General features: G+C 32.2%; 4 protein-coding genes across 15 annotated transcripts; 3 read left to right on the top strand and 1 right to left on the bottom strand.

Moving 5' to 3' along the window:
• The first annotated feature begins 1,203 nt into the window (after window positions 1-1,203).
• On the top strand, window positions 1,204-5,114 carry LOC114425011 (luc7-like protein 3). Of its 10 annotated transcripts, none has more exons than XR_003669182.1 (9): window positions 1,204-1,384; window positions 1,469-1,597; window positions 1,895-1,934; window positions 2,533-2,608; window positions 2,713-2,913; window positions 3,058-3,267; window positions 3,349-3,740; window positions 3,833-3,894; window positions 3,977-5,098. XR_003669182.1 is itself a non-coding variant. In XM_028391730.1 (7 exons), the coding sequence occupies exons 1-7, from the start codon at window positions 1,342-1,344 to the stop codon at window positions 3,676-3,678; spliced, it is 1,029 nt and encodes a 342-aa protein (XP_028247531.1). In that variant the 5' UTR covers window positions 1,204-1,341; the 3' UTR covers window positions 3,679-5,098. The 10 variants fall into 10 exon arrangements, 1 of the variants encoding a protein (XP_028247531.1); XR_003669179.1 differs by having other exon boundaries at window positions 3,349-3,894; window positions 3,977-4,101; window positions 4,235-5,098; XR_003669180.1 differs by having other exon boundaries at window positions 3,349-4,101; window positions 4,235-4,312; window positions 4,814-5,098.
• Window positions 5,115-8,540: 3,426 nt separating this feature from the next.
• On the bottom strand, window positions 8,541-15,127 carry LOC114425010 (conserved oligomeric Golgi complex subunit 7-like). Its single transcript, XM_028391729.1, has 10 exons — window positions 14,718-15,127; window positions 14,329-14,418; window positions 14,096-14,215; window positions 13,885-13,986; window positions 13,518-13,798; window positions 13,072-13,217; window positions 12,159-12,357; window positions 10,985-11,654; window positions 9,930-10,259; window positions 8,541-9,114 (listed from the first exon to the last, which is right to left on the bottom strand). Exons 1-10 carry the CDS (start codon window positions 15,000-15,002, stop codon window positions 8,833-8,835), a joined length of 2,505 nt encoding a protein of 834 aa, XP_028247530.1. The 5' UTR covers window positions 15,003-15,127; the 3' UTR covers window positions 8,541-8,832.
• A 2,985-nt stretch (window positions 15,128-18,112) lies between these two features.
• Window positions 18,113-22,025, top strand: LOC114425422 (mitochondrial import inner membrane translocase subunit TIM22-4-like). Of its 3 annotated transcripts, none has more exons than XM_028392346.1 (5): window positions 18,113-18,288; window positions 18,561-18,736; window positions 19,277-19,467; window positions 19,572-19,644; window positions 21,683-22,025. In XM_028392346.1, exons 2-5 carry the CDS (start codon window positions 18,574-18,576, stop codon window positions 21,766-21,768), a joined length of 513 nt encoding a protein of 170 aa, XP_028248147.1. In that variant the 5' UTR covers window positions 18,113-18,288; window positions 18,561-18,573; the 3' UTR covers window positions 21,769-22,025. The 3 variants fall into 3 exon arrangements, with proteins under 3 accessions (XP_028248147.1, XP_028248148.1, XP_028248149.1); XM_028392347.1 differs by lacking the exon at window positions 21,683-22,025 and adding an exon at window positions 21,175-21,676; XM_028392348.1 differs by lacking the exon at window positions 21,683-22,025 and adding an exon at window positions 20,027-21,168.
• Window positions 22,026-24,168: 2,143 nt separating this feature from the next.
• On the top strand, window positions 24,169-25,154 carry LOC114425507 (heat shock 22 kDa protein, mitochondrial-like). The gene is made up of 2 exons (XM_028392451.1): window positions 24,169-24,537; window positions 24,618-25,154. The coding sequence occupies exons 1-2, from the start codon at window positions 24,390-24,392 to the stop codon at window positions 24,713-24,715; spliced, it is 246 nt and encodes an 81-aa protein (XP_028248252.1). The 5' UTR covers window positions 24,169-24,389; the 3' UTR covers window positions 24,716-25,154.

Raw genomic sequence — 25,154 nt, 5'->3', positions numbered from 1 at the left:
TTAAAATTCTGCATTTACATTTTTTAAATCATCAATAAAATAATTACATTTATTTTATTTTTTGAACCCAAACCTGATCCTCAGGACCTTTATTTTATTTTATTTTTGCTACGGTAACACAAATCAAGGAAGCAGAACTCTCCCCTAAATTCTTCCCAGAGAAGACTTGTGACCCCAACAGGTGGTTCAACAAAAATTAGATTGATGTTATCCATGGAAAATAACTTTATATGAGTAACAAATGCCAGTTTTTTGGGGTTTGCTTGCAACAAAGTAGTTTTCCAAGATAAAGAATGACGACCTCTTTGGTTTTGCATCAACCAGATAATTACCATTCATAAGATTCAACACAACAATGCTTCCATATCCAATATGGTTGTTAAGTGATTCCCTCCTTTGGAACCTTACATTAAACTTAATACGGATAGAAGTTCAGTAGGCAATGCGACAGGAGAATGGGCCTTGGGCTATTCTTTCTTATGCAGTTACACCACCAACATGAATGTTGAGCTTTTTGTCTCAAATTAGCTAAAGAGTCAGGCACTAGATATTTGATTTGTGAATCATATTCATTGATGGCCATCAAGCTTATCAATGAAGGATCTTCATCTCATCATTTGTATGCATCTGTGGTAAACTCTATTAAAGTCTGATACTTAGAAAACCAACAACAACTCATGGCCTATCAAACATGTTCGCTGCAGCTTGCTCCTCTCTTATTAGCTAATGTTTTAAGTCAAGAAGTTGCATTATTAATGTATAATTGTTTAAAAATTATATATTTTAAAAACATATAATATTAGATCGAATTAGAATAATCTGAAGTATAATTAAAACTTGTTCTCAAAATGCTTTAAGTAATTTTTTAATCTTAAACCCGTCAAAATTTTCAAGGAGTCCAGTTGAGTCAACTGGGACATGAGGAGTGATAATACCCCTTATTAGAGTTCTAGGAATTTTATTTTGTTTTTTTATTCATAAATATTTATTTTTTAAAACTAAATAGATACAGTTATTTTTCAAAAGTCAAGATTTATCACTAAATTATTATTAATTTAATAATTTATGAAAATAATACTATATTAATAGTGTTATATAACTAACAATAATAATAAATATTCACAAAGGAAGAAAATAAACAAACAAAAAATAAGAAAAAATAAAAAGGAAAAGAAAGAGGAAAAGTGGTAACTGTCCATTTAACCAGTGTTCACGGCACCCACAAACCCTACCCTATAAACCAAATTCGCAATCCCGTGTTATCTACACTTCCCTTCCCATTCCTTTCAATTTGGAGAGGAATTCATTTGAATTAGGGTTTCTCTTTTCCTTTGTTTCATTATGGACGCTCAGAGGGCTTTACTCGACGAACTCATGGGTGCAGGTATACATGTGTCCTTTTCGCATTCTCAATTCACGAAATCCACTATTCCTAAATTGACGAATTTGTATGTGGTGAATTTTTCAGCGCGCAACTTGACGGAGGAAGAGAGAAAGGGGTACAAGGAAGTGAGTTGGGACGATAAGGAAGTGTGTGGATTCTACATGGTGCGCTTTTGCCCTCACGATCTCTTCGTCAACACGCGCAGTGATCTCGGTGCGTTTCGATTCTATCACAATCCATTCAATTTCAATTCTCTGTAGTGTGATGTCAATTCAACTACACTGTCACTGTTACTTCACGTGTTAGATTGTTTTGATGTCTTCGTTTTAGAGTGTTTTTTATTTTTGTGATTTTTGTGAGCTTTCGCTGAGGTTAGTTAATGAATTCATGACTAATATATCTTTTGAATTGAGTTCCCTCTGCAACCATAGGGATCTTCTTTGTTTTGATGGCTGTGGCTGAATCTCATTTTTTACCCATTTGCTTAATGTGCGGTAAATTTTGATGCAGGACCTTGCCCGAGAATACATGACCCGAAGTTGAAAGAAAGGTGAACAAGTAAATTTATGTTCATATAGTTCAGGTTTTGTAAATGAACTGTATGAGATTTCTAATGATGAGCTGTATGGAACTTCTTTAGTCTTGCTGCAAATATTCGCTAATAAATAAGTGTGAAAACTATTACGTTTCTGATTGTAAGGCATACCTGTATGAAGATGTAATTTTATATTATTTTAATGTTAGACAGTGGTTTCCTGTGTGGTTCTGTTACAAAATTTTTGCTACTGTTAGTACTCTATCATTGTGTTGAAGTTGGTTTAATGTTGTGTTACTTGTAATTTCATTTTAAAGTAGGTCCTTGTTCTATTATTAACCTGTTTCAGCTTGCATTACCATATTCAATATAAGTTTCACAGTTCCTGCTTCAATTGGTGCTATAGTGGTTTTTTCAATACAAACCTTACTGATGCTGCTTCTTTTCACAAGTTTACCATCCTTCGCTGATTTTACTTTGTCATATGTGTACATTTGATAACAAGATATGCCAATAAATGAAAAGCACAAGTCTCATTACATTGTTTTTAGATTATTCCATAGTTATATAGTTGAGTTTCTGATTTAATGAGTTTTACTGTTGGTGACTTCAGTTTCGACAAATCTCCAAGACACGATGCATATGTACCGAAATTTGAAGCTGAACTTTCTCAATTTTGTGAGAAATTGGTAGGTCACCTCCCTGTTATCACACCCACCCAAGTCTCAACACTCCATAATTTACTCTTGTTTGTATGTTGACGAATCATTCTTAATATTTTCTGTAATCCCAGGTGATGGACTTGGACAGAAGAGTAAGACGTGGGCGAGAACGTCTTGCTCAAGAGGTAGAGCCAGCACCACCACCACCGCTGACAGCTGAAAAATCTGAGCAGCTATCTGTGCTGGAGGAGAAAATAAAGAACCTTCTGGAACAAGTTGAATCTCTTGGCGAAGCAGGGAAGGTTGATGAAGCTGAAGCTCTTATGAGAAAGGTGCTGAAGATGATGCAATACCTTTTTTCCCTTTCATATAAAATTAACTTATAAAGATTTAGCTCTAGAAGATCTGAAGAACCTTGTGTTAAATTTCCATTTTTGGGTGTGTGTGTGTGTGGTTTGGGGGACTTTCTCTTACAGGTGGAGACACTTAATGCTGAGAAGACAGCCTTAACGCAACCTCAAAATGATAAGCTGTTGATGCTTGGTCAGGAGAAGAAGATGGCACTCTGTGAAATATGTGGTTCTTTTCTTGTGGCAAATGATGCTGCAGAAAGGACTCAGTCTCATGTCACAGGAAAGCAGCATGTTGGTTATGGAATGGTTCGCGACTTCATAAATGAGTTTAAGGCAAGTTTCGTTGTCTTGAACTAATTTACGCACTAAAATATTTATAATTTTTTTTTTATATAAGTTAGTACTGTTTTTCAGACTGCTAAGGAGAAAGCTAATGAAGAGGAAAGATTAGCTCGGGAAAGAGAGGTGGAAGAACGGAGGAAACAGAGGGAGAAGGAGTCTGAGAGGAGACGAAGTGATTCAAGTGATAGGGATAGGCATCGTGATAAAGATCACAATAGGGAGAGGGATAGGTATAGAGATAGAGACTCAGATCGTGAAAGGTCTCGGGAGCATGATGTTAGAGGTTATCGAGATGGGGGAAGGGGGATGGATTATAGGGTGAGAAATGGAGGTAGAGACAGGTACCGTGATCGGAGCAGGTCACGCTCCCCTGTTAAGCATAGCCACAGAAGGTCTTCTTGAAGTCCAATTTGCTCAAATTAGTGGAATTTCTTGATAGATGTCAGAATTTTATTAAAAAAAAGGTAGTATTTAATATCCCAAGACTTACATAAATGTGCTTTTGGAGAGTTTTTTTGTCATCATCAAGGGTGAATTTACTCTTTTCCCATCTCAGAGCTTTGTTGAGACTATACAATCTCCCTTTCGTCAATATTATTAATGGAGAAAAGGGTTGAGGTAGGTATTTCACTGTTGTAATTTTTCTTATGATTTGTTTTGCACCTTGATACAAGTGATTTATGACGATTCATCTCTGAAGCCTTGTGTGTAGTCTTTCTTTTCTCCCATTTCTGGAAATCAATTGATTGATTTAAGATGTCCGGCACAAAATTACATGAATGATTGTCATTGCTGCTGAGGGGGATGGTTTTCTCTTGTATTGAGGTAACATGTGAATCTTATACCCTAGACAAATAGATTGATATTTGTTTGTTCGGCATACAAATGTTTGTTTTGTTTCTCCTTTTCTTTTTTGTTTCATTGCCTTTGTGTCTTAAGTTGACATAAACCAACACAGGTTTAAAAAAATGCTGCTTATTCTGACATGAATTTGACATTGAACTGCATTCCGAAAGCACCGGTTTAGAGGATATAGGTAAACTTACTGAATTTGTTGTCAGTTATCTTCCAAATCCATGGCATCATATCTGTTATATATTTGGTGTGATATCATCCGATATGATCTTATCCTGGTTAGAGAATTATTTTTTATTCCCTAGTTTCCTGAATCCTGATGTCATTCTTAACACGCTTTCTGATGGGGAAAAAGATTAGTATGTTGTCCAGTATAAGTAAGCAATTGTTAACTGGTTTGGATTTTGGAATGGTAATTAGAGAATGGTGAATCATCCTCTATAAAAGTAATATTTTATTTACTGAGTGTTTGAATAGAAAATTGAAAGGACCGGCAAATACAGGGATGTAGTTGTCTTTGCCGGATTTGATCACTAGAATTATTGACATTTGCATGAAAAACTTTCGTTGAACTGGGTTGCAGAATGTCTTCTTTCATGAACAAACGTTCCTACCTTTATTGTCTGGGTGATTAGAGGTAAATGTCTCATCTGGATAAAAGAGCATTTAATTTGGTGTTCAGGAACACAAAATGTCTTTGTGATCTTTGTTGGCTAGATTGTTTCTGGAGGTGATATGTGCAGGAAAACAATCGTCGCCTCTTGTTATTATAAGAAACGAGGCAAGATGAAAATTAAGCCTTTTCTTTTGATATCAGGAGAAAGCGTTGTGCTTTTATTATTCGAAATGACAGTCAAATACTTGATGAACTAGGACTGCTGGTTATACATACTTTGAGCATGCGATCTTAAAGATTGTAATGATTCTAGGAAATAAAATGAGCTACTTTTGGAGCTTTGCATTTTTATTTTGTTTTCATGTTATTCTCCACTCTCTTCCTCTCCTGCTTAAACTTTTTTTGTTTTCTTACTATTGTAAGACATGGAATGATTTATCAAAACACATGTGAAAATGAAGATAGATTCCTTTTTTTTCATCGGAATTGCCTTGCGACAAATATGGTGATAGACTCGATGGGTTTGATGTCTTAGCAAATGCAAGAACTTGTACGGAACTTACAATATATAAATATTTTCCAACTTCATACAAAATTAAAAAAAAATTCTGGACTCATTTATAACTCAATTAAGTATCTACGCATTCTCAAATATAACAAGATGACAGGATTATGTAAATTAAAAAAAAATACAATTCAAATAAGCATTTGATAAGTTCTATTTTTGGGTTGAAAAACCACAAATTTCATTGTTAAACTTTTTTGGCTGAATGTTTCGTTGTTAAACTATTACTTTAGCATTAAAAAAACTTACTTTTTAAAAATAATAAAATTATTTGGATGATTCTTAAAATATTGAATATTTTTTATTTGAATCCTCAAATATATTTGAGTAAAATTCAGGGATTAATTTGAAAGACAACTTTAAAAAATGTGAATTGTATCTTTTAACTTTGTGGTAGTAAAAAATTGCCTCTGAATGACTGAACGTTAAGTTTAAACATGAGGGATTAAATTCCTCTACGTTATTGTGTTTTAAGTTTTCGAATGAAGTTAGAAAATAAGCGTCACGTATAAAAGTAAAAATATTTAATTTGGTCCTTATATTTTACGTAAATTTTATAAAACTTGACAAGCAAACACAAGTTAATGAGCAGTCAAGGATTCAGAGCTATTTTTCATCCTTTCTATGAATTTGGGTTCAATTTTCATTAAAGTCTCAAATTTTATTTGCTAGGCAACCTTAGTTGGATCCTTGACCCTCGAGCTAATTGAGTAGATGTAATGTAATTAGGTAAATTTGCTTGCAGCTTGCGTTTGTGTCATTGCTGTCTTGTTCAGTAGTATTAGGAGATTTATATTTTACCACTTTTCTTCAAACAAAATAATCACTGATAATATGATCAAAATTGACAATTGTTTATGCTTATGAAAATTAGATTTTTTTTATAAGATTGAAATGTAGAGTGAGTGATATGTAGAGGCATTTAAACTTAATTGTCTATTTGTTAGGAGAGAAAGTGAGGAGAAAGAAAATAAAAAAAATTACGAAGTATTTCTTCTGTTTGGTTGGAAGAAAAATAAAAATTAGGATAAATAGATAATTTTATCCCTAAATATGTAATTCGCTGACAAATATGTTCTTAAAAGATGAAAATATAAAATTTAGTCCCGAAAAATATAAAAAGTGTGACAAATATATTCGGACGGAAACTTCCGTGTGTCACCGTTAATAAAATAGCCTACATGGCACAGAAGGATGAAATTGTCACTGAAATAATTATCAATGTGATCATCTCTAATTGTTAGCATATGGACATATTTATCATATAATATTTTTTTTTTACTTTTCGTCTTCTCACTCGGCTAACAAATGCGTCCCTGAAAGATGAAAATGTAAAATTTAGTCCCTGGAAGTATAAAAAATGTGACAAATATATCCAAAGGTTAATAATAGATTGTAACTAATTATTATAATTTTAAAAAATTTATAATGATTGCGACAATTTTTGGGAGAGCTATATCACACCCGGTAAGTGTTTGTTTCAGTTATATAATTTTTAGTTTCATCAACGGTTGAGACATGCATAAAATATTACCAATGGAAGTGAATTTTTATTACTTTGACAAATTCTTCTTACTTTTCTTCAACTACAAAAAAATCAATCTTTTGGTTGTTAACTCTTAAATAGAAGCTACCAAAACAAAAGAAAAGAAAATTACTGTAAAACGATAACAAAATCATTGTTTCTATTTAATGAAGCACTATTTATTTAATTTTTTTAATAAATTTTTCATAATAAAATATGAATGTCCATTAGTATATGCAATGACATCAAATAACAAAGTATAATAAAAGTTTGTTGATTTTTAATTTTTTTTAAATCATACACAATTATTTTTTATTGATTGATCATTTAAAAAATCATAACCTTTAAAAAAATCATTTCAAAAGAGGTGAGTGTTTTTTACAAATTGAAAGTGTCATTACAATTGAAATTTTCCTTAAAAATTATTCATGGATCTAATTTAACTATAATGATTTCCAATAAATATTTTTTTTACTTGAACCTTTCATCAAGCATGAGAGTGTAAAAAAAATATTTATAGTTTATAAAACGAGTATTATTTTTTCTTTTAGACTCAATTTAATTTATGAATTTGTTTAAAAAAATAATTGTTGCAATCATTATAAATTTTTTCAAATTATAATAATTAGTCACAATCTACTATTAACGTTTGGATATATTTGTCGCACTTTTTACACTTTCAGGGACACATTTATCAGCAAGGTAGAAAGACGAAAAGTCAAAAAACTATTATATGATAAATATATCCCTATGCTGAAAATTAGAGATGACCACGTTGATAATTATTTTAGTGACAAATTTGTTCCTACGTGCCACGTAAGCTACTTTATTAACGGTCGGATATATTTGTCGCACTTTTTACACTCTCGGGGACTAAAATTTGTATTTTCATGACATATTTTTCATCGAATTACACATTCAAGAACAAAAGTGATTATTTATCCTAAAAATTATCTTTTTTTCTTGTCATTTTCTTTTCAATTCAAATTTTAAATTTTTTCTCTCTGATTTTCCTTTCATCCAAACAAATGGATCATAAATAAAGTATGTACAACAACTCTTTTTTTCGTCTTCGGCTTCCCCCTTCCCCTTACGGACTGAATTTGTTTCATCTTATGTTGGTTTTCCATCGGTTTAAGTGCTTGTTTAGTAATCCTCTGAAATCAATTCCCTACAATTGTGACATAAGGTTCAATCTGAAATTTATACTTGATATTCATTCAAGCACACATTAAGTTATATTTCTAATTTATTTTTTGATACTTTTTTTTTACAAATTTTGATAAAACCTTGCTTATATTTAATGTCCATCAAAAGAAAGGGGGAAATATCTTCTTTACAACTAGAGTCAAACAATTTCTATTGTCTCTAAAGTATTTTTTTAATAATGCATATATATTGAAAATTAATTAATAAATGAAAATGATTATAGATAATAGTGTAGTGCGCATAATACCAATTATTTAATTTTAAATAATGAAACTAAAAGAAAATAAACATAAAACTTTCACATATCTTGTCAATTGAAAATGTCACATAAGATCCACTCCTGCATAATTATTTACTCAAAACAATGTGTATAACTGGGCTTCTCAGTTTGTATTTGAATATTTAAATTTCTCTCGTCGGATTATATTTATATTTTTAAAATTAAAATAATTTTGTTAAACTTTAAAAGTGATGGATTAGACATGGAAGATGACTTTCACGCGAGAGCTCCATCTTCGTAGATTGGCTTCAAACAATAGAAAGAAAGAAAGCAACGATTTCTGACAGACTACTCTTTCTTTTCTCCGATAAACCAAATGCAGCAGATTGTATCCCTTTTGTAACTAGTTACAAATTCAATATGCAAGCAGGTATATTCACCCACAAGACAAAAAACTGCAAGTAGGCATTGCGGATGTAAAAGAATCTCCTCTGCAACGCAAAAACATGTCTGGAAAGAGGAAGGGGGTGGAAGGGGCTTCATTGCTTGAAGTTAGTAAGGAACATTCATGAATCCAAATTCACTCGTCGCATCTTACAGACAAGGTTTGCTGTTGGCAAATCAAGTTGGTTTCCAGAATCTGTCTTTAAAAGATCTTTTAGCTGGTTTCTTGGAGTAGAAAGACAACTTTGGAATGTAGCCAGAACTGGAGGGATTGGCATTGAAAGAGCAGAGAGCACATTACTAAGATACTCAATATCAACTGATAGCTGCTGTGCTCCACGATCTGAAATGTACTGAATCCCACGCAACTGCTCTATGTAAAGTGCAGTTGCACCCTCTGCAACCTAAACAGAAAAAAGTTTGTCATTAGTCATTTAATTTGCAGACAAAAAGGAGATTCACCATCTAAGAAGGATATCAAAGGTCAGAATCATTTTGAATAATCCTTATTTAATGCAGAAGCCCAAGCCTATATATATCATCTTACCCATCTACTTACGTTCGGAAACTAATCCCCCTCTTCCTTACTTTTTGGGATAATTTTTATTGCCTTGTCATAAAAGGAAAATTTTCATTTATAAGCTATCCAAGAATCTTGTAGGCAGGCTCAACCTTGAAAACAGACATGTATATCAAGGCAGAAAACAAGTTGATGCTGTGTCAAGAATATTTTAACTTCATGCTGAAGCATTCAGATTTAATTGCAGGAAATGATGACACTTGAAATTCTATGTAAAGAAGAAGCTGTTTTTTGTTTGGTTGCAATTACAGAAAACACTCTTCATTGCAAAAGGTAGTCATATTTTCATTTATTTTTTTTCAAAAGCTACTCTGTAGCTTCACAAAAAAAAATCAGAAATCTTTAATAGTCATGTGAGTTTTTTAAAAAGTCATGTGAATTTTGACATTAAATCTCAACCCTGTATTTATGATTATACGGTCCAGATTTAATTCTTTCACTCTCATATAAGATGTTTCCTCTCATAAGATATGCCCTCTCTCTCTCTCTATATATATATATATATTTTAAAGCTCAAACACTAACAAATTTTAAAGTGATGTTTTTAAAGATGAAATGCGTGTGGAAAAAAACTTAGCAGGGTGACAAAACGGAAAATTGAATCTGTTTACTTTGATCTTCCTTTCTATTATGAGTTACCTTGAACATCCATTCAGTTGCAAAGAACTGTGCTTCATCATTGACTTCATTGTTAGAGATTCCCTCAGCAAGTGGCTCCAATTGTTGGGGTAAAGTAAGAAGATATTCACCAACACTGGTGACATATGACTGTGGATATGCACTGAAGGTAGGGAGAGGAAAGGCTCCTTGTTCCTCGACTGATGACCAAATTGGCAAACGGGACACGTCACTGAGGCGTTGCCGTACTTTAGATATGAGGACATCATATACAAGTTCATTAACTGTATCTGTAAATGCTGCAACTCTTTGAGATGCAAGAGGAAGTGCATGAAATCGAGGATCTCTAGACTGCAAAAAATAGTCATATTTTATGTAAGACCAAAGAATAAAAAGACAGGGAAAAATGTGTCAGACATAGAAAAAGGAACACCAAGGCAATCTTGTGGTCTTAAAAAAGCAATGAATCACATTCATTGAAAACAATAGGCCTAAATTTTAAGTTGTTTAAATCTACATTAACCATTTTCAGGTTGCAACAAAGAACTCAATGAAAGAAAACATTTATTTTCCTTTTAGTTTTGCTTTTCTTTTTTTGCTTGCAAAACATATAATTCTATATAAAGGAAATAGAAAGAATAAATGTTCACCTTTTTCAGGAAAATTATGGTAGAAGCATGTAGATGGAAGGACACAAAATAAAGGGATTAAAGGGCATGTGCAAACTGCAAAGACACCAATTCCATAAGAACTCTGAATTCAGAACCCTACTTATTTATTTTCTTAAATTATAATATTTACCAATGTGAATATTTAGCATTTTAGGGAGGGGGGATAGGGGTAGTTAAATCATCAGTTCATCACCAAATTCCAGCACACTGCAAGGAGGAAGAAAGGAAGATTCAAAAAGATTAAAAGAGTGTTAAAAGGATTGGGTTATATGATAGATTCCTATCATTATATCTTAAAGGTTCCTCCTAATTTCAAATTTGCAATCTATTCACTATCCCTTCTATCTATTTTAAACCAAAAGAAAAAGAAAAATGAGACTACAATAAAGCTAATCTTATATATACCTGATTCAAAAGGTTAAAGAGTTTCCTTGCCTTCTCAGGCACATCAACCAACCGCAGTGCTGCCATATCCAAGGCAGCCCTTCCACCATAAGATGGTTCCCCATCTACACTACTGTTTATAGTCTGGTGTTGGTCTAAACTTGATCCAAATGCAGAAAAAGATAGAGTTGTGCTCAATCTAGCAAGAGTAGCTCTTAAAGATGCTTCAAATACAGAAGACCTGCTTGTCAAATTATCTGCAACTGTCAAGATCTGCAATGCCCCTTGGACTATCGACCATTCCTCCTCATTAGAGATCAAATCAACTCTCCGAGCATTTTGGTTTCCATCCTTCTTCTCCATGTCCTTCTTAACAGTACCATCACTTCCATAATCCACACCACAGACAGTTCTCAGTGACTTGAGAGTTTCTTGCAGAGTGGAAATGTACTGTAACATTATGTCATCAAGAGCAAGAATTAACTCGTCTGCCTCAGAACCTCCAGTGAAGTTGATGCATCTCTCTGCAGCTGCTTCAAGAAGTATAGTTATTTGGGGAATAGACTCCTCCATCCTGCGAACTGTTTCACTGAGTTCAACACCTTGGGCTCCCAACCCTCGTATAACAGCTCCTCTTAAATCTACTCCTGCAATCTCAGCGGAAAGGATGGCACGCTCCATTTGTCCATATCTGTAGGATATTCCCAATAAAAGATAGAGTAAGGATAAAATTGTGCATTTCTAGGAATTGGAAAAGGGTTTATATATATAATAATCAGGAGTGTGCCAGCAACACACTCATTCTATTACATACTATATTGGTTAAAATTTATTGAAAACTACAAAATCCAAAGAGAGCCATTAAATAACAAGTGAGACCCACAAAAAATTGTAATTTTCAATAAATTTCAGCCAATTATAGAGTGTGATCAAAAGAGTATGTTCCTAGCATTCCTCAAATAACGAGCATGACAAATCATAAGACCAGTAGTTTACTAAAATTTATTTTTCTGTTCCTCTTATTTTATACTTCTACATTTTGAGACATAAAATTGTGAGATATGAAGCTAACATTCTCTCCCATAGACCCACACACTTCTTCCATAATACTGAAGCCAAATGCCAAAAGGCATAATCAGCCGAACTTAATTTATCATTTTTTTCAATTATGCTTTAAATTAAAATACACTTTTACCTCTGTTTAAACGATTCATAAGGCAAGTACACAGATTTAAGCACATCCATTAAAACCCGGACATCAGAAACAGAAAATAAGTGCTGAATATTCCTTGCAAAGGTCCCAGTCATATTGTGCAATTCAATCAAGGCCTCCAGATGCTTTGTCTGAAGCTTAATACCCTTTTGCATATCTCCAGCTAAAATATCTAACAAACCTACAAAAATTCATGAGCTTAAAATATCAACATCTTGTAGAGTTAACACAAAGCAAAATAGCTAAAATATCTTACATTTCTGTTAAATGAATACACTGAATTATCACAGTTCTAAACTTAAACCTCTGGTTTCTTCGAGAATACTATTCTTTCAGAAGGTCAATTAAGAGAGAAGATAAAGGAATGAAATATAAGATTTTATGATCCATTGTGATAAATGATACAAGGGACCAAGGAACTTGGCATTAATAAAAATGCAATAATTAGTTAACTGCAGTCAATTACATATCTTGGGCCTCACTAGAGTACATAGCAGAATTCACCAAAAAAAAAAATACCAGCGTACATAGCAGATTTTTTTTTTTGCAATATAGCTCTATGTAAATTACAAGTTTCATTAGTCATTCATCATTAAATTCTTTTCACGAGTGAGCAGAAAGAAGAATTCATTGGAACAAGAACTAATGACCAATTGACCAAGATAGTTCTCCAAGGAACACTACATCTACAACTATTTTATATTTTTATATACACAAAAAAAACAGCCTGATGTGCAGGGACTAAAATCCATTATCACTTTGAAAGATCAGTGAGGTAACCATTGTTATATAGTGAAAAGTTATATAATGTTATATGCAAGGAAATACAAAAAATATGTAAACAAGGCTAAAAACTTTCTCTGACAGGAAACCGTTCCAAAGATCTAAGAACCACCTTTAGCCAGTGCTTTTGTTTCTGGAACAGCATCTCCAATGGCAAGGTTGATACGAGATATGAAACTGGAACCTATAGCCATCATAGTCTCACTTAGTAGCCTTGGGACAAGAGTTTTATAGTCATCAGGGAAAGCAATCATACACCTGCAAGCAACAGCTCAAATGCTTTTATTATGCTACTTCAATATGCAAATTTGATTAGTATCATTTTGTTTCAGCTGATTTTTCAGTAGGCCGAAGCACTAAATTTTGAGTACAGCATTATTGGCAATGTGAACCACTTTGCATGGAAGAAGAATCTTGAAAATCAACTGGTGACAGTTAATACAGGACACAGATATGATAACAATCAAATGAGTAAAATTATATTATTATATTGTTAGTAGTAGTGCTTTAACTAAACATTTATTCAACAGTAAAAACAGTGTAAGCTAACACTAGTACCATTTCCATTCTTGTTCAAGATAAAGTAGTAGCTCATCATAAAAGCTTGGTAGCCAACTGGAGAATGGAATTGCAGGTGAAACTGACTGAAAATCATCACCACTTGATGTCCTCTCCATCTCATTCTTCTCATTTGCAGACTTACTAGCTCGTTCTCTTGAATCAAAACCTTCCCAAAGCTGCTTTATGGGTTTCAGGTGAACCTTTATATATTGTGATTCCAGAGACTTAAACCTTCCAATTCTAATGAGAATTCCACGTAAATCTTGAGCAGCATCAACCTGAATAACAACAATAAGAGCTAAGGAGGGATTCAACGCAAACCATAGGGTGGAAGAACATGTTTGACAATATATATGTTTATAACCTTACGATTAGATAATGCATCTGTAAGACGAGGCTGCACCATATTGTCTAGCCTGTCCTCCAAGACTTCAAGTTGCTTTCTTATGTTGGCAAATTCAGCAACCTAAATATAGTGTGAGAGGGTAGATGAAAACGAAACAAAAATATAAAACCAAATTATAAAATATCAACCCTCAGGAACTTCATAAGTATGCAGCGGGGAAAATTAGTACCTCCCCGACTGCAGACAAGCAATGCCTCATGTTAGCTAACGTTTCTGCAGCACGAGGAAGATCTCCACTGGCAAATACATCCTCCACAGTCGCACTCAGTTGAGTTAATCCCGCAGCATCCTGTCATTAAATTGCAAATGAAGTGAATCTGCCACATCATAGAGAATCTCACTGAATTACATCAATATGAGCAAACAACTTTCCAGTATGCAAATTAACAATCCATGTTCTACCTGCAACGTTTCATATGCAGCTTCCATCCTCTGTTTGACAACATCGACTTTAGCAAGTGCAGCTATAGATTCAGCCGATGATCCCTCTGCCTATAACAAAATTAAGGATGAAAAATAAGTTAAAGCAAATTTACAAGTTTTTGCTCTCAACTAGATCTCAATGACCAGATCAGAATTTCAAACCATTCAATAGCGTGCGAGATAATGCATAATGGCGAGTAGGTTACCAAACTCTAATTTCTACAAGGATCTATAAGGAAAGCAAAAGCATTCAAAACTCCAATTCAGCTATCATAAGTGATTCGTTGTTCGGCTCAATGCGATGTAAGATTTCTAGAAAACAAGACAAATCGGAAGCTTAATCCGATCCGGAATTTCTGTGTACGTACCTTCTTGAGCTTCTGGAGGATGGAGGAGACAGCGGAGCGGAGAGAAACGGCGTCGTCGCGGAGGCGGATGACGTCGCGAGTGGCGCGGGGGACGCGGAGGAGAGCGGCGGAGCTCTGCTCCTCGAGCGAGGCGGCGATTTCCTCGGAGACCATCTGGAGCTTCATCTCCATGTCCACCAGGTGTTTGTCCAAAGAGTCCTGAGGGTGCCGACTCTGACACGCTGAGTTGATCCATTTCTTCGGGTCAAAGTTCTCATTCGAGAACGAACCCAAATCCAGCATCATAGTCGAAGAAACTAATCGTCTTCTCTTCTCTTCAGGCTCCAAATGCCTGCAACTGCAAGATGCACCAACATACAATTACTATATCACCGGTGGTTTAGAGTCTCTCCGGAAGGAAAGATGAAAATAATATTGGAATTTTGTACTTTTGTAACTTATAACTTTTATACTTTATTTTAATTTTTAGAAAATTATATTTTTATTCTCTTTATTTTCACTTTAACCGTTTAGTTTAATTGATTAAATTATATATAATAAAAGTGTCTAAATATTATAAATTCCTTTTTTATAAAAAATATATATATAATAAACTCATTGATATTGATGTTAAATTTTTATTGATAAAAAAAAAATTATTCATCCTCTAAATCAAACGAAGCATAAACATAAGTTTTTTTTTTTTTTTCTCTGAATACATAAACATAAGTTTATCGTGACGAACAAACAACAAAGTATAATATCCAATTCACAGGGTCCTTTCCTGAAAATTTAATAACTTCAAACGCACCGTTTTTTTCGTTTACTGAACTAAGTAGCATAGAAGATACATCTGAATTCTTATTTCTTGTTATGGAAATAATTCTTTCCAATTAAATTAATAAATGAAAAAATATATTATATAAAAAAGGTTAAAATGTAATTTTCATTCCCTTATTTTTTCAAATGTGTGATTTTAGTTTTTTTATTTTTTAATTACAACATTTTGTTTTTCACTTTTGAAAAATTTACAATTTTAGTCTCTTATTTTTTAATTGAGTCATTTTATTTTTTGCTTTTAAAAAATATGCGATCTTAATCTCCTTGATTAATTTCAGACTTGTTGCCTGAGTACTTGTTTAATTTTTTTTAATAAATTAAGTTTTTTAGCAATTAAATAATTTTTAAAAATATTTTTCATGTATATAATAAATAATTAGTTGTCACTCAATGTTTATAGAGTACATAAATTAAAGTTAAAAATTAGTCATAAAGATTAAAATTGTAAATTTTTTAAAAATAAGAGATCAAAATCATAAAAAATTTAAAAGTAAAGAACAAAATGTTTTAATTAAAAAATTGGAAAAATAAAATTATAAATTTAAAAAATAGAAGAACAAAAGTTACATTTTAGCTTGTAAAAAATTCTCATAGTTAGTTGAATTTAATGTTGGGAAATGCAATGGTTAAAATGAAAAATGAATTTGTATAATTATTTTTTTATGGAGTATAACTATTTAATCATGTATTATTATATTAAAATGTTTTTTATTAATTTAATATTACTAAATTATATTGAAATCAATTTCTTAACATTAATAATACTTCAAAATATACTTGAGTTTTGTTCAAAAAATAAATTATACTCGTGCTACATAAGTTTATTTTTTAAATAGATTAGGGTATGTTTGGCCCGGCTTAATGTTGATTTAAAAGTTACTTATAAATTAAAGTTAAAAATAAGAGCTTAAAATAAAAAGTAGAAGTTTTTTATTATTATTTTTAATTAAAAGTTGCTTGATAAAATGTGTAAATTGTTTTAATTTTTTAAGAACTAATTATATCATCAAATGAGAAAAATATATGTTTATAAATTAAATAGTAGTAAATAAAATAAATTAAATTTACATAAAATTATTTTAGTGATAATAAAACTGTACTTATAGTATTTAGCAGTAAATAGTATTCCGGGTTTTTTATGAAATAACAACACATACCTGAATGATATCCATGTGTTTGTAACTTTGATTTAGATTTGGATTTGTTTAGAGGGGTGATTGACTTAGCTTTAGATTTGTTTAATTGTAAATGCATCTTGACATCCCAAATCTGAACTCATATATATGATGCTTACCTTTCCATTAAGATATTCCTGACTGATATTTAATATCGTGCAGCACAACAAATTTTTGCATGCCATTTGCTTTTATTTGTTTATTTATTTACTACCTTTAAGCAAGAAGAAAGATCTCACTGATGTGCTATTGACCTTGACTATTTGATCATTTGGTTTTATTCCATGAGGAAACTCCAGTGTTGTGAATTTATATTGGTTTTGGAAATTAGGAACTTGAAGTTACCCAATATTCATTAGCAATTAGTTTTCACTTTTCGCATATAAGAATATATGGTTATGGCATACAAGAATAGTTATGATTCTTTTTAGTAGGATCATTTTTAGTATTCTTTAAAATGACTTAAGAGGTTTGCACCTTTAGTAATTAGTTTAATATTTTTGTAAGCATTTTGGCCTTTGAGCTTTATTTAAGTACAACATGTGGATATATTAGATGTTGTTACAGAGAAACGACTACTATATGTTTAACAAATTGTATAGCAACTTAATTTGAAATATGGACTTGTATTTAAAATCCAATCCATTTAAAAATGAATTTGGATTGGATATTACCAATCCAAGCCTTACTTAGATCTTAGCCAGCAGAATGAACGTGTATTGCTCCGGGATGGTGCTGACGGAGCTGCCGACGGGGAAGGCTGGCACGGTGGAGACGGTGGTTTGGGTGAGGGAAGGGTACGTTAGGTTTTCATGTACTTTCTGTAAGGACCTTAATGTCATTGACTAATTTTATTTAAAAAAATAAGATTTAATATATTTTAGTTTTTATAATTTTAAAGTAATTTTTTTTAATTTTTATATTTTACATTTTAATTTTCTTAATTCTTGTAATTTAAGAATATTTTTTTAGTCATTATAATTTATATTTTAATTCTCTTTATAATTTAAAAGTGATTTTTTAATTCTTATATTTTATATTTTAATTTTCTTATATTTTTTATCATGAAAATATAAGTAATATTAACAATTGTAATTAATTATAAAAATATTAATAAGTAATTTGTAATAAAAAATAATTAATTATTTTTATATTTTTTTATAATAATGATTAAAAAGTAATTAAAATATAGATTATATGAATAAAAATATCATTTTCAACAATTAAAATTAAAAATATCATTTTTATAATATAAAAATTAAAAAAATTAAAATATAAATAATAAATACTAAAAAAAATAACTTTCAAACTATAATATAAGAATTGTGAAACCGAGTAATTTATCCAAATAATAATAATAAAACATGTAGCATACAAAAATTGACCCACCGGCCACCGTAAGATAAAGTCATAAATGTGAAAATGAAAAGAAAAATGTGAATTGAGTGGAGTACCCTAGTGTCCCCGATTATATTCTACTTCCAGACACCCCCTGTGCCGCCTTCCCACCTCTCACGCCGAACCTCTACCGTTCTTCAATCTCGTCTTACTCACCTTCAACGAGCATCAAGCATTAGGTTTAGCTTACTTTATCATCTGTTAGTAGTGTTTTCGAAGAAATTTGCTTTTCTACCTGTCTCCATGTGTTACTCGTGCCAACCACATTCTCTATCTCCCTCTGCTTTGCCTTACCTCTCATATGATTCATTATAACGTTATGAATCCTTTTATCTCAATTGGATTCATTAATTTTCGTTTTAATACTTGACAACTGACTCTGCTGTATCTGTATTGATAGATATTTTGAGTATTTGTGCTTTATAATAAACATTATTTCTTCATTACATAGCTCTGCTTTACCAATGGCTGATGACTCTGCTAAAGGAATTGAAAATGCTTCTTTGAACTCAACACGACTAGAGAACCCTCAGATTGAGCCCATAAGACTGCCCTCGGTAGAGGAAATCCGTGGTCAAGACATTTGGAACAATTGTGCAGTGCGCAGTGTTGTCAGTGGAGTCATGGGTATGCCATTCAATCCTCACTTCTTCTTTTCTTTTTTCTTTTTTCTTTTTTTCCTGTTTTTCCGATAGATTTTAGCACATATTTCACCTCTGCTTAATGATGCAGAAGTCATATGACTGATATGAGCCTAGCGTTACTTAGTACTCAGTATTGTTTGACAATGTAGGACCTATGAATGTTCTTTCCACAAGTACCTTTTAGGTACTTAGTATGATGGACAGCTATAAGATGGGATTTTTAAGATCATGCATAATTCGACTCACCATCCTTACTGCTGAAACTTTATCATACTTGTGAGACAAGTAGATTAGTATTCCCACTAGTTTTTTTCTTTAGGGTCTGTTTCATTCAGTCCATTTAGAGCCTTTTTAAGCTCATGTACTTTACCTTCAACAGATTCAAACCGAGGGGGTACCTCCATATCAAATATGTCATTGAATGAACTTGAGCTTTTTTTTTCCTAGATTTTGACAGCTATTGCATGTTGAGATGTATATTGTAAAAAATGTGTTTCTTGGGATTCATGTGATGTTTTTTCAGGTGGCGGGCTTGGCATCTTCATGGGTTTATTTCTTGGAGCACTGGACAACCCATTGATGCAGGAGGAAATGACCGGCAGACAACAGCTTATATATCAAGCAAAACAGATGGGGCGAAGGAGTTGGAGTTCAGCCAAAGCATTTGCTGTTATGGGTTTCATATTCTCAGCTGCCGAGTGTGTTGTTGAGAAGGTCTATTGGATTTGATCATTTGAGAAATGAAAATATATATTTACATTAAGCATGTAAGGTTCATTCTTCATCTTACCATCTGTGTCCTTGGTTTTATTTCACAGGCTCGAGCAAAACATGACATAACAAATACCGTTGTTGCTGGATGTGCAACTGGAGGTGCAATATCAGCAAAAGGTAACTCTTTCTTCTTTCATTTTCTGTCATTTTTATCATGTTTTTCTTTCTCTTATATGTTACAAATGACAGGCATACATGGCATTTCAAGGCATGTATAGAATAGACTTAGAAACCTTATACCCAAAATTGTGATACTTCAAGATTCCACTTTGCTATTGTATGTTTGGTTTCTTTGAGTTTCTTAAAAAAAGGATGCACTTTGGGAAGTGGTTCATCTTTTGCAGATATTAAGAAATCAAAATTTTAGTTGCTTATATTTTTCGTACTCGTAGAAATGTGCTTATGCTCATCTCTGAAGTGTGAGGAGTATGATGCTTTTCAAATATAGCTAGTTATTGTATTCTAGGCTAATCATATAATGTCTATAAAACTAAGGCAGGATGACCATAAGTGACAAGCCTATGGGATGCTTATACTTGGGTGGTAAGGACTAGGGTAATTGATAGCCATCTAAACTAAACTTTTGCTATATGTTTAAGAGCGTGTTTTTTTATAAAGAGGGAGATGTAAATCATATTATTAAAGTGATTTGGATGGAGGCGCTTCAAGTGTTATCTGTGGACTGTGACCATAAAGGTATCACTCAAGCTTAAAGGAGAATTTATTAAGACATGCAATGTTGTATGAAACTGAATATTAGGTGGTAAAAATCCAACAAGAGAAAAAATTTAAGGCAACAGAGATGGAAAATGCTATGTTGGATAGGCAGATCCGCAGATATATTTGACAACACTGGATTTAGAAAATTAGAATGAATGCATCAGAAAAAAAAGTTAGGCTAACACCTATTGTAGAAAAAAATGAGAAACCAACCTTTGGTGGTTCAGACATGTTGCAGATGACATGTAGAAGCCCCAGTAAGGAGAGTAGATCAGATGGAGGATGGCTTGACTGCTAGAGACGAACTAAAATTTTTTATAGGCGTAGCCATTAAGAAAAATTTAGAAGTCAATAATTTGTCTATAGAAATTATTTATGACAAAATATTATGGCATCCTTTGATCAGATCCATATAGTTGACTCCCTCTAGTGGGGAAAGGCTTGATTGTTGAAGAGTGTATCATTGATTTTCAAGAGCCTATGCTCTTCTCTTGTAATCTTGTTTGGGAAAATGATAAACTTACAACAAAGTTCGTTGCTCTGCTCTCTGCTTTGCATCTAGGCTCTATTTGTGAAAGGGCACATAACCTCAAGTCCTCAACATTTTATTACCCGTATACTCTTGTTTTACAACAGAATTTAATGATTATAACCCTAGAAAAATGATTTTGTTTTATTTAGATATTTCAATTTAAATCCTTTAATGAAGATACAAGTAATTATATATAATGGCTAAGAAAGATGGAAGTTGTGAGTGATGTTGATGGGTTGACCAGGTCAAGGGTGATGTAATGCATGCAAGTACTTGTGTACTCTGATACTCACATGTGTGCATTTGGAAAAGAGAGTGCTCCCTACCTACAGCTTTTAAGTGAGTCCAAGCTTGAACTACTTATACTATATTCTTATTTAGGATTCCTTACCCAGGTGTTAAAGCTTTGATGGAGTACCCTAACTTAAAAAGCATACCAACCCACTGAAAGAATAGTTCCCTACAGGAGTGCTGCTTCCCTATAGAGGAGTGCGGTACAGGGAGCATGGCTAAGTGCACATGAGAGAGGTTATTTTTGTTCTTCCGGGTGCCATAACAACAATAATCTTGGTATATTTTACTCCAAAACACAAGGTTGTTTTTAAAATTATTCTGTTATTCCTTTTCAAAGTAGTTTTATATTTAAATGTTCTTTGTGCTGTAGATAAAAACTGAAAATCAGAGAATAAAGTTGAGTAAGCACCAGTTTTCATGGGGTTTTTGATAGTAGTACCTTGGGCGGGACATGAAAAAAAAATGATACATGGGAAGAGGTTGAGGAGGTATAATAGAATGATAATGAATTGAAATCCACAATGTTACTCCTTTTTATGAATCTTTCTCTGCCTTTGTTTTTTCTCCATGATGTCCATCGATGTTTCCCCTGTTGTCACATGGTTCTAGGTGGCCCAAAAGCAGCGTGTGCTGGTTGTGCTGGCTTTGCGGCATTCTCAGTCGTAATAGAGAAGTTTTTGGAGAGACATCAATAAGGGAATTGACGTTAGCCTAACACATTTTGAGTTCTTGGTTAAGTCTTTTGCCCATTTGATGCGGGACGTGATTGGGGGAGCACACATATTGCAGTATTTATTTTACATCAATACGATGTCATTTGCAAATGCATTTCTAATCTGGAGAAAGGTGATGTAATGATTTGATTTAGTATTAAATAATTAAAATGGTTGTTTTCTTTGTGCATTCGTATGTCTGAATAATTCTATGGTATATTCATTATTCACCGCTGTCATTATCTGTTTAGGTGAAAAAATATAATTTGGCTGTTAGGTATAAATTGAATGTGGTTATGCAAGTGATATGCTATAATTTTTTTTTTTTTTTAATTCATTTCAGTTCCGCTATCCATTGTCCATGTCTTCACTTTTACTCAAGATTTCAATTTTGCTTCACAGGTTTTGTTTGTTTTAATTTTGTTTTAAAAGTTGCAAAAATGTTACATTCGTTTCTTCTTACATAACTTCGACCAACTGGCAGACTAGATTTCTTATTTCAAATTTGAAAGATCTTGGTTAACAAATACATATTTAATAAAGGAAAATTGTCCACAATAGACCCCTCATGAGGGAATGATAAATGACTTATTAAATCATTCTAGTCATTAACATGTTTTGTGTATTATCTTATCAGAGTTAAGTAATTTTTCTTAAAGATTGTTACTTAAATATTTTATCCCATTTATATTTTAAAAAATGAAAATGAGTTAACAATTTCAGATCTCTCTTTCTACTTAGTTATTGTAAAAATGTTTTATTTTGTAAAATGTCCAAGACGTAACCCGACTTAGTATTTTTCGACATTCCAAAATTAAAAAATTAATGACTTATTTTACAATTCACAAAACAATACCTATAAAATAACCAACACAAACATTACTTAAGGAATTACGTGATCCTAAATTTTCATTCTATTGAATAATATGTAATAGCGACCATAAATCATCAAATCAAAGCTAATTTTTAAAATTAGTTCATTATTTATTCATTTTTATTATTTCGAAGGTGGTCCACAAACACAAATTTTAAATCTATTAGTATTTTGTACAAGTATCTAAAGGATTTTTTTGGTTTAATTGTACAATTTATCCCTTGATTATATCTTAAAAATTAATTTAATCTCTCAATTATTAAAAAGTTTAATTTGATTTCTCAATTGTCAGATTTCTCAAGTTAATTGACAAAAATCATCACTTTTACATTGGTTGTTAATATAAGTTATGTAAAATATTGTATTTTTAAAATCATTTGCTATAGCAATCAATTTTAAAATTTTTGAAGTTGACATTTCCTAAAACTTTAACATGTCGAATGGTGGGTGCAAACTCTGTTTTCTCTCCCACTCACATGGTGGGTGCAATTTTAGGTTCCTCGTGACACAAAGTGACATGATGGTGGCATGACAGAGGTTGGTGGGGTCATGGGTGTGGTCATTTGGCTTTTGATGGATGAAGGAAAAGAGAAAGAGGGTGATGATGGTCAACGTTAGTGAATGTAACAAATTGGCAGAAAGCATATGATTGTTGTATTTTAAATAAATAAGAAATTAAATTAAAAATTTTAATAATTAAAGGATCAAATTGAATCTTAAAATATAATTAAGAGATTAATTATATAATTAAGCCTTTTTTTAGTAAATATATATTAGTGTGGATTTAGATTATGTTTGATAAATTAGCTAAAAAGATAGCTAGTAATTAAAAATTATTAAAAGTTAAAAAATTATGTTATTAAATTATAAGTGATTGATAAAATTATTTGTTAGAGTAATTGAAAAATATGAAATTACATAAAGAATAAAAATAATAAAAATTTATCTTAAATAGAAAAAATTAAAAAAAATTAATATATATTTAAGGAAAAATCTAATACATATTTAAGGAAATAAGTGAAAAATGAAATTTTTTTAAATGAAAAAAACATAATTAATATTATATTAGAAAAATTAAAATAACAATTATTTAAGTTAATTTTTTTACAGGGTAATTATAATAAGACGGAGGAAGTATATTATACGTTTTGGGAATTTGTATGAAAAAAGGTTTCAACGCATAGCAATTAACAGGTGCTACTAGCATAGGGTAATGATATGTCAATATTTTTACATATTAAATGTGTTAATTAATACTTATTATTTATTTATTTTCTTAATATATTATATCACTTATCATCTTTGTAATTTTTTCTTTTAAACATCAATTAATAGTTTAATAGCTAAGATTCATGAATTATTTTTCAATAATGATGTTTAAAACAGTTTTATGATAAAAAAATATATATATAGAACTTAATTCATTAAAAAGTAAATATGTGTCCTAATTATTTTCAGTGAAAATTGAATTAACATCTATCCTAGCTCCTAATGAGAAAGAGCAAAATTAAATTGTGACAGTAAACCGAAAAGTCATTTTTTATTTTAAGGAGGCCAATGAAAATGAATGAATTATATACAAGCTGGATGCACGAGGAAAGTGTGAGAGCACGGTCACGAATCACGATGACTAATAACGGATTTGCTTCTAGAATCTCTTACAACAGAATATTACTACGTACTCTGAACCTTTATATATATAGCTCCTCACTCTCATCTCATTCGCACAATGGCGTCCTCTCTCATTCTGAAGCGCTTTGTCTACTCTTCACTTCTTTCCTGCAAGTCTCCCACTCTCCTTCGCCCCGCCGCTTCCGCTTCCCACCGCTCCTTCAACGACCACGCCGATGACAACGACGATCGTGGCTCTCGCTCAGGTACGTACGTACGTGTACGTAGTTGCTTTTGTTTGCTGATTCTGTAAATCTCACTTAACTTCTTGCTATATATTTTGAAGGCGTGTTGGATTCGAGCCAGGTTCTGAACATGATGAATCTCGTCGCGGATGGGAGTGGGACGCGAAAGAGACGAAGGATGTTCTGCTTCTCCGCGTGAACATGCCTGGGCTCGGAAAGGAACATGTGAAGATCTCGGTGGAGCAGAACACTCTCGCCGTCAAAGGAGAAGGCGACGAGAAATAGAGCGCTCCTCCCTACACTTGCAAGATTGACTTGCCGGTGGATAAGCTCTACAAGTTTGACCAGATCAAAGCTGAGATGAATAACGGTGTGCTCCATGTCGTTGTGCCTAAAAAGAAGGAAGAGGAGACGAAAGATGCCACCAATGTTAAGGTTGAATAGAATAATTAAGCAGTTAAGCACACTTGTTTCTTTGGATCTAGTTAGTAGATGAAACAACGACTTAATGGCTTTGCTCATGATCTGTTTTTGTTTTTAAACTTCATACGTTTGTGTTTAGTTTCTTATAACTTAAACTCTTCTCTGTAATAAAATCTTTGTACGTAGATTTGTGAATGAGCTTGTTGCTTCTGCAA

This window comes from Glycine soja, chromosome 9 (genome assembly GCF_004193775.1).
Source record: "Glycine soja cultivar W05 chromosome 9, ASM419377v2, whole genome shotgun sequence".
Classification (NCBI taxonomy): Eukaryota; Viridiplantae; Streptophyta; class Magnoliopsida; order Fabales; family Fabaceae; genus Glycine; species Glycine soja.
The sequence above is the reverse complement of the archived record's forward strand: the minus strand, read 5'-3'. Positions and strand labels throughout refer to the sequence as shown.